The 15,765-nt window shown below is 39.6% G+C and overlaps 1 protein-coding gene across 1 annotated transcript in view; it reads right to left on the bottom strand.

Moving 5' to 3' along the window:
- hdac5 (histone deacetylase 5) overlaps positions 1-15,765 on the bottom strand; it is a 48,086-nt gene that overhangs the window by 7,128 nt on the left and 25,193 nt on the right. The window contains exons 12-22 of the mRNA XM_059347269.1: positions 15,469-15,662; positions 15,280-15,398; positions 14,360-14,555; positions 8,787-8,898; positions 6,227-6,360; positions 5,813-5,933; positions 3,619-3,668; positions 3,419-3,526; positions 3,263-3,318; positions 2,996-3,083; positions 1,015-1,134 (exon numbers count right to left, since the gene is read on the bottom strand). Coding sequence (XP_059203252.1) covers positions 1,015-1,134; positions 2,996-3,083; positions 3,263-3,318; positions 3,419-3,526; positions 3,619-3,668; positions 5,813-5,933; positions 6,227-6,360; positions 8,787-8,898; positions 14,360-14,555; positions 15,280-15,398; positions 15,469-15,662 — 1,298 coding nt within the window. The remainder of the gene's footprint in view (positions 1-1,014; positions 1,135-2,995; positions 3,084-3,262; positions 3,319-3,418; positions 3,527-3,618; positions 3,669-5,812; positions 5,934-6,226; positions 6,361-8,786; positions 8,899-14,359; positions 14,556-15,279; positions 15,399-15,468; positions 15,663-15,765) is intronic.

The following is a 15,765-nucleotide window of genomic DNA, read 5'->3' as shown; positions in this document are numbered from 1 at the left end:
ATCTTAAGACGAGATGTTCTCTTGTCTGAGTCCACCAAACAAGTGGTTCTGTTAGAGCTAACAGTCCCTTGGGAAGACCGCCTGGAAGAGGCCTTTGAAAGGAAGCTTGTCAAGTACGAGGCACAATACCACCGAAGTGGCAGAGAAAGCCTCAAGATGGCTATGGCTCAAGAGAGGAGATCCATGGGGGCAGAGTAGCAAGATTCGCCAACTGGACAGAAGCTGGGGTCTGATCGGCCTCAGCTGGGCCTGGATGAGCTTGTATGATGTTAAAAGACCTGAAACACCCAATGATTCCAGGAACACCACTGAAGATGTGTCCAGCAGCATCAGTAGATGTATTTGCGCATGTTAAGGTAAAGTAAAGGGGCTAGCACTTTTGCCTCACAAAAAGAGGGTCGCCAGTTTGACTCCGGCCTGCAGCTCTTCTGTGTGGAGTTTACATGTTCTCCCTGTGTCAGCGTGGGTTCTCACGGATACTCGGCTTCCTCCCACAGTCCAAAAACATGCAGCTTAGGTTTAATTGGTGACTCTAAATTGCCTGTAGGAGTGAATGAGAGCGTGATTGTTTGTCTCTATGTGTCTGCCCTGTGATATGTCAGCTGGGATCGGCTCCAGCCCCCACGACACAGATAAGTGGTTAAGCATAATGGAAAAAAAAAAATATTAAAGTACATTTGTTGTTCATGCCAAATTATACAGAATCGAAGAGGTTAAACACATTGGCGGAATTTTTACAACTGTGTTTTATGTTTTGGTCCATGTCCACTTTGCACCCGCAGCAGATTGCAAGAATATTTTGCAAGATACAAATTTACAGATCCCCAGGGGGAAACTCTACATATAGCTAAAGGTCAGAGAGAGTGTGAATCACACTCAGTGTTTCCAGTGGGTGTACAATGAGTGTTATGTAGTTATTAGTAATTTGAAGAACATGGGGCATATGACACAGGCTCAACTATTTCTAAATTCGCACCTAGTTTGTGTGTGTGGCGTGTGTGCGTGCGTGCGTACCTCCTCAGGAGCTCCGCTGCCGGGAAAGAAGTTTCCATCGTCGTAGCGATGGAGGGAGATGTAGAGGACGTTGGGGTCACTGTAGAAGGCCTGTTGGGTGCCGTTACCATGGTGAATGTCCTGCAGTGATAGGTCACAGTGGCATCAGAGAGAAGGTCAATGGGCTGTTATGATACAGACACTCTGTTATCTAGATTAGCTCTCTTTGCCTGCATAAAAGCCTGGTCACAATAACTGGCTGTTAACATGAAGTGCAGTACAGCTACGGGAGAGAATAAGTGTAGAACAAGTTCTCCTTTTTATACATTACATTAGTATATAAAAAATATTATGCAACAGGCACAAGAGCTCCCACACAAATTTCATCCAACAATGTTGAAATAAAACAGAAATGTAAATGTACAGTCATGGAAAACATGTTTAGACCGCCCTTGTTTTCTTCAATTTCTTGTTCATTTTAATGCCTGGTACAACTAAAGGTACATTTGTTTGGACAAATATAATGATAACAACAAAAATAGCTCAGTTTCATTTAAGAGCTGATATCTAGCCATTTCCCAAGGTTTTCTGGATAATATTTTTTTTTATTATCAAGAAAACTATTATTATTATTTTTAGGCTACAGAGAAGATATTAATAAACAATGAAACCCAGGAGTGAGTTTTTGGAAATACCTGGGATCTGTGTTTAGATTCTGAACTGAAATTTCATTTTAACACAAAGTGTGTTGTCAAACATGGACAACAAAGGATCCACTCAATGCGGAGACTCAAGTCTTTCTGTATCAAGAACAGCATCCTGTGTACTTTTTATCAGCCATTTACTGAAAGTCTTTTAACATCCGTCTCATTTAATGGTTTGTCTGCTAAAGATAGAAACAACCTATATGGAACTGTTAATGTCTGCTCAACAAAGAGACATGTGGTCCAGAGAGTGATGAGTGAAATAATGCTCTGTATTAGCCAGGAAAAGTAGCCCTCTGACCTCGAGTTATCTGAATGAAAATGGGCTCCCTGGGCTCCCATAAGTCTCCTCTTTACATGCTACTACTTTAGGCTGAAAACATGCAGTTTAAAGCAAAAACCACATAGGTTTTCTCATGCATTTTAAAATGTGTTATTTTCGCCTAATGTTTACATCCGACCACATTAGGCCTATATTAGGCCTTCTGTATTTTTTCTATATTATATGTGTAATATACAACTTATACTATACTGTGTAAATCTCTGCATATATTTAAATATATTTAATCATTGATGTTCATACTACTACATGCAACAACTTATTTAACCTATTTAACATGCTAAAATATATTTTCTCCAATGTGCAATATCTGTAATGCAAAGTACTAAACAAACAAAAACACAAATTAAAAATATAAATAATAAATGCCTAATGGCAGAAATGGATATATATAATGTTTATATAATATATGTATATGTCTTATTATTATTAATATTTTCATTCTGTCTTCAATATCTATGTGTCGGAATCTTGAGCTGCTGTGACAACTAAATTTCCCCTCTGCGGGATAAATAAAGATATATCTCATCGTATCTAATGTATATGAATATTACTGCATACTGTGGTCCCTAGACAGTCTTTAAATTGTATAAATTGGATATCACCGGAAAGCTGAGACTTTTGTGGATTCCATGGGTCCAGTTTTACTCAAATGCGATGTTAGTCCCAATGGTATCCATTTCATTGTAGTGAGGATTTTTATTTAAACTTGACCTAACTATAAAATGAGCTGCTGTGGTCTCCTCTAGGATAATTCCAGCCTCATGAAGCTTTGTAACCACCAATTAGAGAAAGTATTGCTTTCCTATTTTTTATTGACAATCAGTGTTTCTCAGCAGCTTCCAGAACTGAAGTGCAGTCGCCACCTAATCGCCAAAATTACAGAAATCTCCAAGATCTCTAAAGATTTTAAAACCCAATCACAGCATGGATTTTTCTGTGTGTCTGTGCTACTCACCCAATCCACAATGAGGATCTTGCCCACTCCCAGTTTCTGTTGCAGCAGCTTGGCAGTGATGGCTACCGAATTAAAGAAACAAAACCCCCTGTTCACGCACACACAAACACACACACACGCGCACACACACACACACACACACACACACACACATGCAAGACACACATATGCATACATACAGAGAGAGATCAAAACTGTTAGTCATCACCACAGTGTGATGTAGTGAAATATCTAGCTGTGTTACAGTAAACTTGTGGGTGTACTGACATGGCGGTGGATTCCTCAGCATGGTGACCAGGCGGACGCACCACTGCGAAGCCATTCTAGTACAAAAACAGAGTCAGAGAGAAGGAAGCGGTCAGACAACATGTATTGTTTCCTCTCTGAAAACTGTGTACACTTGTGAGTTCCCCTGTGTGTTACCTTCAGCTCCCCCGCCGCCACTCTGAAGGCCAGCTCAATGACTGAGCCGACTGCCATGCGGACCGCTGCTGACGAGTGCATCTCATTCCACACGGTGTCACTGTCCACCTGCAGAGGGGGGGGGCACAGAGCTCAAACACTGATATACAGACAAATAGACAGATATATGGACTGACAGGCAAGTAGAGAGATAGCCTTACCCCTATTCCTCCACAGGGAAGAACAGCATACATCTTCTGGCTGATTGGACCTGAAACAACCAATCAGAGTAGAGGTTAGAGGGGCTTTTCATGATGCACAACAGAGAAGCAGAATTACATTTTCTCCTTTAAATCAGTGGTTCCCAACCTTTTTCTTGAGGGACCCACATTTTTACCATTGTAAACTTTGGCGACCCCCCCCCCCCCTTGTCCATTGCTTCTATGAAGCCGAACTCAATGTAAATTTCATGGTACCCTCTCTTTTTCTTTTTGAGATATTCAGCATTTTCGTCTGCCTGACGCTTCGCCATTTTTTCCTTAGCTCTGTGTTTCTGTTGTTAGGTGAGGTTACCGCCAGGTGAGGTTACCGCTAGGTGAGGTTACCGATAGGTGAGGTTACCACTAGGTGAGGTTACCTGTGTATACTGCAGGAGGGATGTTACACATGTCCTTATTCCCGCGATATAGCCTTTATTTTTTAAACGTTTCTATAGTGATTTTCTCTATTTAAATAAATTAATAAATGTTTAATGTAGCCCTTATTTAGTTGGTTTTGTCCCACTAATGAATTAAATGCTGACTCATGTATATTTAACACATTAGATTTATCACACCCCTTAAAATCAAGAGGGCTTCGTGACCCCCTATGGATCTTTGGCGCCCCCCTGGGGGGGTCGGGCCCCCCCTGTTGGGAATCACTGCTTTAAATCATGTTTCAAGCGCAATAGTTGGCCATATAAAGGGTTGGGTGGGATTATTTTCAGCTAGTAGGGTTGACAGGAAATTCTAATTGGACGGACAATCGCTACTGTTACTTTTAGAGCCAGACAGATATGGGATTTTTGAGACAGATGCCAATATTGATTTTAGAGGTGTACAATTCAGCGACAACGATATGGCGGCCGATATAGTCATTTTTTGAGCTGGAATGAAAACAGACTTTTTTTTGTGGATTGTGCACAACTCTGCAAAGGTACCCAGATAGCTACTTTCTCAAACATAAACCTTTATTTGATAATATTTAACATTCTTATACATTATTCAAACAATGTATTGCATTGTCAGCCAATTCTATAAATGATAACAAGAAAGTTTAAGTCAGTTTCTGACTTTTTAAAAGAAGGAATAAAAAATTGAATAGATAACACTATTTCTTAATCATGCAAAGCTAAATTTTCTGCATTATACAGTAATGGAAAAAAAATATTAGACCATTGTTTTCTTCAAACAAAAAATACAAAACAACAAAAAATAGCTCATAATAGTTCATTTAAGAGCTGATTTCTAGACATTTTCCATGGTTTTCTTTAAAATGATTTTTGTTATTATCAAGAAAACCATGGAAAATGTCTATATTTGTCCAAACAAATGTACCTTAAGTTGTACCAGGCATTAAAATGAACAAGAAATTGAAGAAGACAAGGGTGGTCTAATCATTTTTTCCATGACTGTATATTATGTAAAAAAAAAGTTTTCATGATGTCATATATTGGACAGCATATACACCGCTAGGCCTTTGATAGGCCAGTATGTGTCGGGCTCTAGTTACTTTCATACGTCATGTGTCCACCAAAGCCTTTTTTCCCAGCTTGTAACACCAGGTGCTCACCAGCTGGGGGCGCTACAGTGCTATGGAGGGACAGTGTTTTTTCACCTCCAGCTGATTGTTATAATACAGAATATCTGCAAGAGGTAAAATGTCAACACAAGGTGGAGTATTTGCTCCGGCCCTTACTCTGGATGAAAGGAAAGCCGAAACACTAAGGGAGAAAGGATGGAACAGCTGGTGGTTTTTGCAGCCAGCAGTAATAATTTCTCGTCAACTGGTGTGTTTTGCATGTGATGGTTGGTTTCTCATGTGTTTGTCGCGCCCCACATCCACTGTGACTGAATGGCTGGGTGACAGTAGTGTGGCAGCGTTAAAAGGTTCATCTCTCTGCAACCAGAAGTAAACACCAAACGTGCTTCGCCTTGTCATACTGCTGGTGTTTGTATCCAGTATAAACATGTGGAACTCCCATTGCAAAGGATTAAAAAATACACTGGCCTCGGGGGGAAAAACGCTTTGGAGGACACAGAAAATGTTTACCAAACGACCACCTGATTGGTTGAAGAGAAGGTAGAATATCTTCCAAATACTGTATACATTTATCGCAACTAAATGCTATGCTAAGGATATTAAATGGACAGCTACCCAACAGCTTCTTGTGGTCCAGTTTGTGCCGATTCAGCGGGCTGGTTCCATACAGCAGAGTGTGGAATTCTGAATGGACAGACTGGATCTCATCCAGAGACGCTTTACGCCCCCGAATCCTCTGCTCACACACACAGACAGAAAGAGAGACTGAGTAAGGAGTTTGCACATTTTTAATTTGCACATGAGATAAAAAAAAAAAAAGAATGGATATTTGGCAATTGCCAGAAACAACTAGTTATTGTAATACAAAAACAGTTTTTAACATGAGATGGCAAATGAAGCTCTGGATAAATACAGAGAAGATGTGTTTACGTGGGATGAACAGATAATTACATTGTACTGTGTGTGTGTGTGTGTGTGTGTGTGTGTGTGTGTGTGTGTGTGTGCGTGTGTGTGTGTCTGTGTGCGTACCTCACAGCGGCCCAATAGGCCTGTCTCCTGCAGTCTGGACCAGATGCTTTGCACTCTCCCAGCATGCTCTGGGTGGATGTGAGCATTACCACATACACACTGATGCTTCAACATCAGACTGTCATATACGAGCCCTGTAGAGAGAGAGAGAGAGAAAGATGTGTAAATGCCATGTCAAATACAAGATAGAAGCCAATACTCCAAGCCGGGACCAGGCAGATGCTGGGTAAAAACAAAGAAATCAATGCATGTATAGAAAACAAACAGCAACATAACAACATAAGGATAATAGTGTGGAAATTATCAGATTTTCCACAGTAATTTTACCCAGATTATACAACAAATGTGTGTTAATGGTCTTCCATTAACACACGTTTGTAGTATGATATGTAGTACCACATAAGTGCCACAAGATGTCAGTAGCTATATGTGAAACATGCAGCACACTGAATGTACTGCAATTCTTAGTGAGCAGACACACCTGAGTTAGAACCAGAGATATGACACAGTTTTTAAATGCATTAAAACAAAACAAACATACTGTGTGATTTTGACTGTATGTGTAGCACTTAGTGTTCAAGGTCCTTTTCTTTTGAGAATTGGTGGTTGTGGACAGTGGATGTTTAGAGATAGCAGGTCAAAAATCACCTGAAAGCTGTGAACCTGAAGATTAATTTGAGATGCAGCTCAATACAGCTGTTCTGGTCAAATACATCTAATTGTAATAATTTAAATGAACTTATAATGAACTGGCTACTACTATTGACTAACATCATCCCACATGAAAAAAAACTGGGCTCATTGAATCCATGAGTCTCAGCTTTCCAGTGATACCCAGTTTATGTGATTCAAAGCATGTTTAGGGACCTCAGTGTGCACAAACATTCAAATACCATTTGGACTGCATGAGAAAAACTATGTGTTTTTTTGCCTTAAACTGCATGTTCAGCATGTATGTAAAGAGGAGACTTGTGAGAACCCAGAGAACCTATTTTCATCAAGATAAGATGACTTCAGTGGTCACATGACTGCTTTGAAAATCGCCAAAATAGCCTTACTTTGCAGCGTTATTTCGACAACTTCCCGACATGATACACTGACATCAGTAAATCCAGCATATTTCTAAAAGTGTACTCCCTCCGGAAGAAGAAAAAAAGGAGGAAATTCCAAATACTAAGTAGATAACATGATGTAGATGACCAAGTAAGTACTGAAAAAAACAGGACTTTCGGTAAAGGCTTTTGATTGTATGTTACTCCAATTATATATTCGATGATACATTCATACATATACCTTTACTGTCTTGCTAAATTTGATAATATCCTGTGACCTTTTCACCCATATTGCCAAGGTGATCTGAGGATGAATTCACAAAATATCTCATCACAAGCAGTTTCCCTTCCTCACTTTTTAGAGCAACTTTGTCTAAAAAGGAGAACTTCTAAGCTAAGAGAAGGAGCAGGGTTGACTCTACTGCTATAGATGGCATCATGTCACCTCTTGATTGGATTGTTTCAACTTGTTTGTGAGCTGATGGGATCATCATTAAGCTCTATAAACAGATATCTGGTGTTCAGAGGGCGAGATTAGTGCGTTTGTTGAGGTTATTTCTGTGTCACAAAGGTGTCTTTCTTAACTTGCCTAGATAGATGAGTTTTGGCTTTAAGTTGGCTGAAAAGCAGCTTTTACTAATCAGCTACTTTGGGAACAGCGTCACTCTGCGGCCATTAGTCAATCTATGAGCAATACCACTTCTCAGCTAAGGGAAAACCTTAAACAGGCAAACTTGTTGAGCTGTAACGCTAAATAAATGCCAACAAACAAAGCCAATGCAGTTACAGTTACAACACTTGCCACACTTGGAATGTAACTAAGTACATTTACACAAGTACTGTACTTGCATACAATTTTAAGGTGATTTAAAGTGATTAGACATATTTATAAATTACACCTCATGACAGTATGCTAAGTAGTTAAAATGAGCCCTATCTTTACAAAAATGTAAACACTGCTTACAAAAATGCATTATTAATAATAATAATCCATTAATATATCTGGAATATAAAAAACAATGAGTGGGCCCATTCTGCTAACAAGTACTTTTACTTGTGACACTTTAAGTACATTTTGATGCTGATACTTTTGTACTTTTACTTCAGCAAGTTCTGAATGCATTACTTGTAGTGGAGTAATTTCACAGTCTGGTATTAGTACTTTCACTGAAGTAAAGGATCTGAATACTTCTTCCACTGCTTGTACTGTATGTATTGCATTACAGCTAATGGAACACTGACCGACTGCCGCAAAACTGAAGCAAAACTAGTGATTTCATACTTGAATGTGATTACATAGACTCATAAACCAGGAAGCAGACAAAAAGTTACTTAAGAATGAATGCTATTTCGGTTAGTTCGCTCAGTTCATCTGACTGTCAGTCAGCGGAGAGTCAGCTCCCCGTTACTAGGCAACAAACATGGTTGCTTGCAGTAGGCGGACTGACACAGCTGCTGTCAAAACTCTCGTCCAATCACAATGCACATGTGCGCAGAAGAAAACTGACCAGTAGTGAAGAGGTGTTTGATGGGATTGACGGTTGCTGCAGGGGAGGACTGCGCTCTCCCCAGAGGTCTGTGGGGCAACGAGGACTGGAACACACCCATCTGCTGCAAGGCCTAATGGGAAGGGGAAGAGAAAAAAGGGGGGGGGGGGGGGGGGGGGGGGAGAAAGTTATGATTCATAGCAGAAGGATGAATCAGAGATCAGTCCATTCATTGCGATTATGTGTGTGTGCAGAAAACTGGATGGCATGCTTAACACCAACACTTCTCCTGCCTTTCCACGTCACCACACACACACACACACACACACACACACACGCACACACACACTGAAATGGCATCAGTGTTTGTGACGTACATATTGATCGTTTGATTGATGAAAAACTCTGCTACAACACTTTTCGTGGTGAGAAAAACTGTAACACTGGTGTTTAGTTTTCCTCCGACTTGGACTGAGTGTCCTGAAACAGCACTGATCACCAGCCTCCACACAGTGATTTTAAGGTTTGTCTAAGCACTGCAGACGCACACATATTCTGTAGTGTCTATATATAGGGAGCGTTGCTGAGCTCCCTGCTGCGAAAAGGGTGACTCATCATGTGTGGGTGGACACTAAAACACACACACTTCAAGAAACACAGACATACAGGAAGACACACAGCACTGAGTCCAGTGGTTGAGTCACCAGCTGGTGATGTCACTGCAGCGTCAGCCATTGTGTGTGCGTGTGTGTGTGCGTGTCAGTCTCTCTGTTCAACTTAGACTGGACATCCAGTAGGGAGGCTTGTGTTTTCATGCTGGGACGGTTTTGAAGGAGTTCTTTTTTTTCTTGTCTTTGTCCAACTGTGTTTCCTTCCACTAACAAACACAGCACACACACACACACACATAAATATATATATATATATATATATATATATATATATATATATTTATGTGTGTGTGTGTGTGTGTGTGTGTGTGTGCTGTATATATATATATATATATATAAACAGTGTATATGTCACAAAGTACATGTACAAGTACAAAGTACATGTCACACAAAAAATGAAGTGCTGTGCAATTTTTATATTCAAATGCCATCCTATTGTTTGGGTAAAATGTCAAAGCTTTCTTCTGATGACTCATCCTGCACTTGTGTGCTTAGAAAAATAATTCATTCAGTTAAACGTGATCATACATTTTGGACTGTCAAATATGAGTGCAAACACCGCCCACAGTGAACTTGGGTCAGAGGAGTCTATCTGGGTCTGATGAGAGAAAAGTCAGTAGGTTAGGTTTGGAAGAAGTGGAAGTCTAAATCAGTATTTTTTTTTGCAATACACTTGTACATATGTTGGTCTCATGATTATGTCACGATAATCTGGGGATTATCTTGAGTAACCGGGTCATGATTTCTGGAAAAAGAGACATTGCTGTTAAGATTTGCAAATGTATTTTTTTCCTTTGAGACATATCCAACACTCAGCAACTCACACAAAACAATCTAGACTGATGAATAGTTGTAATAAATGTTGGGGGTGAACATGTCCTTAACAAGAAAATTGTGATTAGTGTGACCTCAAACAAAGTTTGAAATTAAATGGCATGTTTTAGCATGCATATTAATTAGAGGTGTGAATCAGCAGAGGCCTCACGATACGATTTTATCCCGATACTTGAGTCACGATACAATATTGTTGCGATTTTAAGCATTTTGTGATATGGTGATTATTGCGATACAATATATTGTCATTTAACTGCATTTTGTGAAGTTTGTTATTAAGAATTGTTTTGTCAAATAAGAGAAAATTCTCAGTCAATTCATCTCACTTCAGTCTTTTTATTTAATAATAATAATAATAATACATTTTATTTGTAATGCACTTTACATTACAGGAAATCTCAAAGTGCTACAGGTTAAAAGCATAACATTCTAATTATAAAAAGGATAAAAAAAGGGGGGAAAAAACAGCTAAAAACAGAAAACATACATACATAATCTAAAAACCATCTAGATGGGAGGAACCAAAGGTTTTGCTAAAAAGGAATGTTTTTAGTCCTTTTTTAAAAGTCTCTATGGACTGTGGTTTCTCCACAATGAGAGTCAAACCCACAGACTGACCAACAAAGTATTCAGTCAAACTGAACTGAACTGATATCAAACAAGTTTGGATGACAACAACTGCAGCATTTTATCAAACTTTCCTCAACTTTAAGCTTCAATGCTCTGATTTTATTTCTTTTTTTTTTCGTTTTTCTTTTTTTTGGGCATTTTTGCTTTTATTTTTTGCATTTTTGCTTTTATTGAAAGTGATAGAAAGGGGTAGACAGAGGGGAGGACATGCGGCAAAGGGACCTCAGGCCGGATTCAAACTCGGGTCCGCCGCAGGAAGGACTCAGCCTTAATGGTACGCCCCGATTTTATTTCAATGAAACATAAAAAAGCATAACTTTGCAGTATAATTTCGTCAACTTCCTGACAAGATATCCTGACACACTACCAATAGATTCCTTAGATCTTCTAGTTTCATATGTATCACCAGTATCTCCAGTATATCTCCAGCCTGCTGCGGCCTCCGGCGTAAATACTGCCAGCTTCCCGGCCGTTGGAACTCTAAGTATCAATACTTGGCAGCCATGAATCAATATAATATTACCACGCAAAATATCGAAACTATGCTGTAGCGATTTATTCTCCCACCTTCTACTGTGTGATGCTCTCTCGTATTCAAATCAGTATTCAAAAGAAAGAAATATATGTTTTATTTTTCAAGATTAGGCCCTATAACGAGTCTGACTGTTTCTCCTCAATGCCAATCAAATAATTTCATTTTAAACTGTTTTTGCATAAGGATTGTATCATCAACAGCGTATTGGCAGTGACAGAGACTAGAAGCCAGACAGCAGTCTGAGACACAACAAAAGCCTCAGACTTTGAAAAACTTCAAAAGCTTTCTAGCTAATGCCTCCTCCCTGTCCCCAAGCAGACATGTGTCTGCTGTTGCACCTTGTCTTGCTGAACAAGCAACCCAAAAAATATGTTGTATGAGGGTTGAAAGATTTTCTCCCATACTGGCAATGTCCAGATAAGTCTGATATGCTGTACAGTATGTCTAAAGGAGTCATTTTAACTCCATTAAAAGACAGCTTTTGGTTAGATCAGAGTGCTTCAACGGTCCACAATTGAGATCTGCACATACAGTCAAGGAAAAAAAGATATAGGACCACCCTTTTTCTTCAATTTCTTGTTCATTTTAATGCCTGATACAACTAAAGGTACATTTGTTTGGACAAATATAATGATAACAACAAAAGTAGTTCATGAGAGTTTAATTTAAGAGCTGATATCTAGACATTTTCCATAGTTTTCTTGATAATAAATCATTATCAAGAAAACCATGGAGTTGTTATCATTACCGTATATTTATCCAAACAAATGTACCTTTAGTTGTACCAGGCATTAAAATGAACAAGAAATTGAAGAAAAAGGGTGGTCCAATATCTTTTTTTCCATGCCTATAGTATGACATCACTATTCAAACTGTATGCACTCTACCAGCTGGTCAGTATCACATTATCAGGCATTTGACAGCATATGAGCTAGTGAGTGAAGCACACTAGGTCTTGTCTTGGGCAGTTAGTTAATAAAACACATGCACTTTTCATTATGAGCAGATAACAAGCATGTTATGCAATGAGCTCATCAAAGCACAGTGTGATGTTTCTCTGAAAAAAGGAGCACAATAAGAGACAGGTGATACACAAACACACTGCAGCTCAGGATTTCTATGTGCGAAAACAATCGTGCGAGGCTGAAAACACCTGCAGTCATGTCAGGTTTAGGCTGAAGCAACAGGCTAACCGTTAGCTGCGATGAGTCAGATATCTAACGCAGAGCTACATCTGTAACAGAGCAGTGAGACGGCAGGAGGTCGGCTGGTGATGCATTTGTGTGATTCATCTCTCTGTGGGATGATGCTGCCGAACCACACTGACCCGAGACTTTAGAGCTGTCCTCCCTGATCTTTTCCGTCTGACGTCCCCCCCCCTCATCCTCAGATGAGCCCCTTCATCGATCCCACCCATCATGCTGTTAATGTGTTCATTTCAACTTGGAGGATCCCCCCCCCCCGAAGTTCAGGCTAAGCCCCGGTGTCTATGTGATGCTTACTGGTCCAAAATGGTATCTTGGCAGCATGTCAGAAAAAAAAGCTGTGTTCCATTTCCTAGGCTGTAGCCCAGGTAGGCTGCATTTCCACTGACCCGCTTCATATCGTAACTGTCAATGACTTCACCCTGAGCTGTTTGCAGATCAGTGAAAATTCTGCCTACCTGGGCTGCTGCCAAGGAAGTTGAATACAGACTACTGTATATGACTTCATGCAATGCGTATATGCTTTGTATTAATGTTTAACACAAATACAGTCATGGAAAAAATGATTAGACCACTTTTTTCTTCAATTTCTTGTTCAGTTTAATGCCTGGTACAACTAAATGTACATTTGCTTGGACAAATATAATGATAACAACAAAAAATAGCTCATAAGAGTTGAATTTAAGAGCTGATATCTAGACATTTCCCGTGGTTTTCTTGGTAATAACCAAAATCATTATCAGGATATATATTTTTCGATCAAATCCTAATTTCTATTTTCAAATCAGCTGAGCTACTTCACAGCCTTTGACCCATCTGTTATGTTCATTTTTCAGGAACAGCATTAATGTTCGTTTGACACAGGGCATGTTTAATTATCCAAAAGTGTCAGAAACTAAAAAATCCCAATAAACATTATTTATATTTCATCATTAACTACATTAGTAACCATCTCAACCATGTCTCACAGGTCATGGTTCAATTAGGAAAACTCACTCATTTTTCATTAAAAAATGCATGTTAAAACTTTTTTTTACATACATTGGAAAGATCTACTTATAATATACAATAGTTTTACATGACATTGAGTTATTGAACATTTTATTTTACATTTTTAAATTCTTTCTTTCATTCATTGAGTGAGTTGATAAGTTGTCACCTCTTCTGTTCAGGGTCAGATTGACCATTAAACAGTATCTATGTAATATAAACATGCAAATATGTGAAATGAACCATTTTCATTTTATATGTTGATTACACTTATTAAGACAAGCAAAATAAGTTTCATCCCGAAAAAATACTTTTAACTATATATATATATTTTTTTTTACTTTGAAATGGGTTAACCCATTGAGGCTTAAAATGCCTGTAAAACCTCTGGGCGATTTTAAAATAAGCCCCTAAAACCTGAAGTTTTTCTGGAAATTCAACAGAAGGATCAACGCTTCTACTAAATAATATATTTTTCAGCCTCTGTAGCAGATAGAAATGAAATTCAAAATGTATTTGAGAGCTTATACAAATACTACAAAACGACGTATCCACTTTCCAGGCTTCAATGGGTTAATTTGACCTGCAACATAACAGGAGGGTTAATGAACAGCCTTGTGTGTGAGTTGAGGTTGTGAGGAGTGTGAAGCTGCTGAGACATACTGGGACTTTTTGAAACAGCAGCACATTCACTCTGTATGGAGAGAAGCATTGGGGTTAGGCACATACCTGTGTGTAGCACCCCCTCTCCTCTTCGTCACCCTCCTTCAGCTGGATGATGTCATCGTCTTCTTCCTCTTCATCCAACTCACTCTCTGTGCTCTCCCCTTTCACATGCTTGCCCCCGTGCTCCTCCTCACCCTTCACGTGCACACAAAGTCGCTCAGAGGAGGGCGTGCTGTCGTCTGACCCCTCCTTCTGAAGCCTAAATAGTCAGAATAGGAGGTAAGACTTAAAAGCATACAGTGTATAGATATAGATAACAAACAACAACAATCTTCATGAATGTAATAATCATTAGTCTGACTTAGGGATGGGAATTATTCATCGATGATCTATTAATGCTCCTAAAGAATTTGGTCAATCATGTGGAATTTTGAATCGATCTGTGTATTATTTCATTTGAATTTGATCTCGGACTGCGTATCAGTACTCACTGAACTGAAACACGGCAGAGCGTTCAGTTCAATAACAATTATAAAACACACAGAAATACAAGAGTATTATTTAGAGCAAAACTAGCTTACTGTATCAAACCTTGCTAGCATGAATTACTAGGTTTAATTTGATCCAAAAGTTATTTAAACACAAAACACATTTAAATATGCAAGATTACTGTGAAAACCAACCTCATGCCTCTTCGGAGGCTAAAACATAAAACATTGAACTCCTTGATGTTATCTTTACGGTATAATCTCACTTGAGTTAGTGTTTTACGATGGACAAGATCAAGTCTCTTTTCATCCTTTCAAAATAAAAGCGTCCCTTATCAAAACAGGCTTTTGCATAGTCCTGTATATATCTTTTATTTTGCCCATGTATGCATGCAGCGATTAATCGATTAATTGATCGTTAACATTATAGATAATCGAGCTGGCAGGTTTCTTCCAAACGCCCATCCCTAGTCTGACTGGCTGTTAGAAGCACACCTGTGAAGGCTTGCCCCTTCATGGTCCTCCTGCATGTCATTGGTCTCTGTTAGCTCCTCCTCGGTCTCCTCTGGGTGGGTGGGCGGTGGCCTGGGAAGCTCCGCCCCCTTTGATAACATCTTTACACAAAATGCGATGTTAGTGCGTGAATGTGTGCATGTGTGAATGTGTGTGTGTAAACATGTTTACCTTGTAGTGTTTCTCCAGGAAGTGCTGGTGTTGCTGCTGGACCACCAGCTGCTGCAGGGCCTGGGGGGACTGGGGCAAAGGTGCACTCTGGGTCCGAGCCAATGGCCGATGGCGAGGCAACTTGTTGACCGCTCGCATGCCACTGGACACGCCTCTCTCTGCTGTAACCAGCGGCGACTGGCTGTACATGGGGACTAAGTGGGTGGAGGGTCAGAGCAGAGAGATGGACACTATGGTTAGACTTGTGCATACAGTTGCATCTCAATTAGAATATCATGGAAAAGTCAACTTCCAGCA

The sequence above is a fragment of the Centropristis striata genome, chromosome 13 (genome assembly GCF_030273125.1).
Source record: "Centropristis striata isolate RG_2023a ecotype Rhode Island chromosome 13, C.striata_1.0, whole genome shotgun sequence".
NCBI classification, from domain to species: Eukaryota; Metazoa; Chordata; class Actinopteri; order Perciformes; family Serranidae; genus Centropristis; species Centropristis striata.
This window is presented reverse-complemented; position numbering and strand designations above follow the sequence as displayed.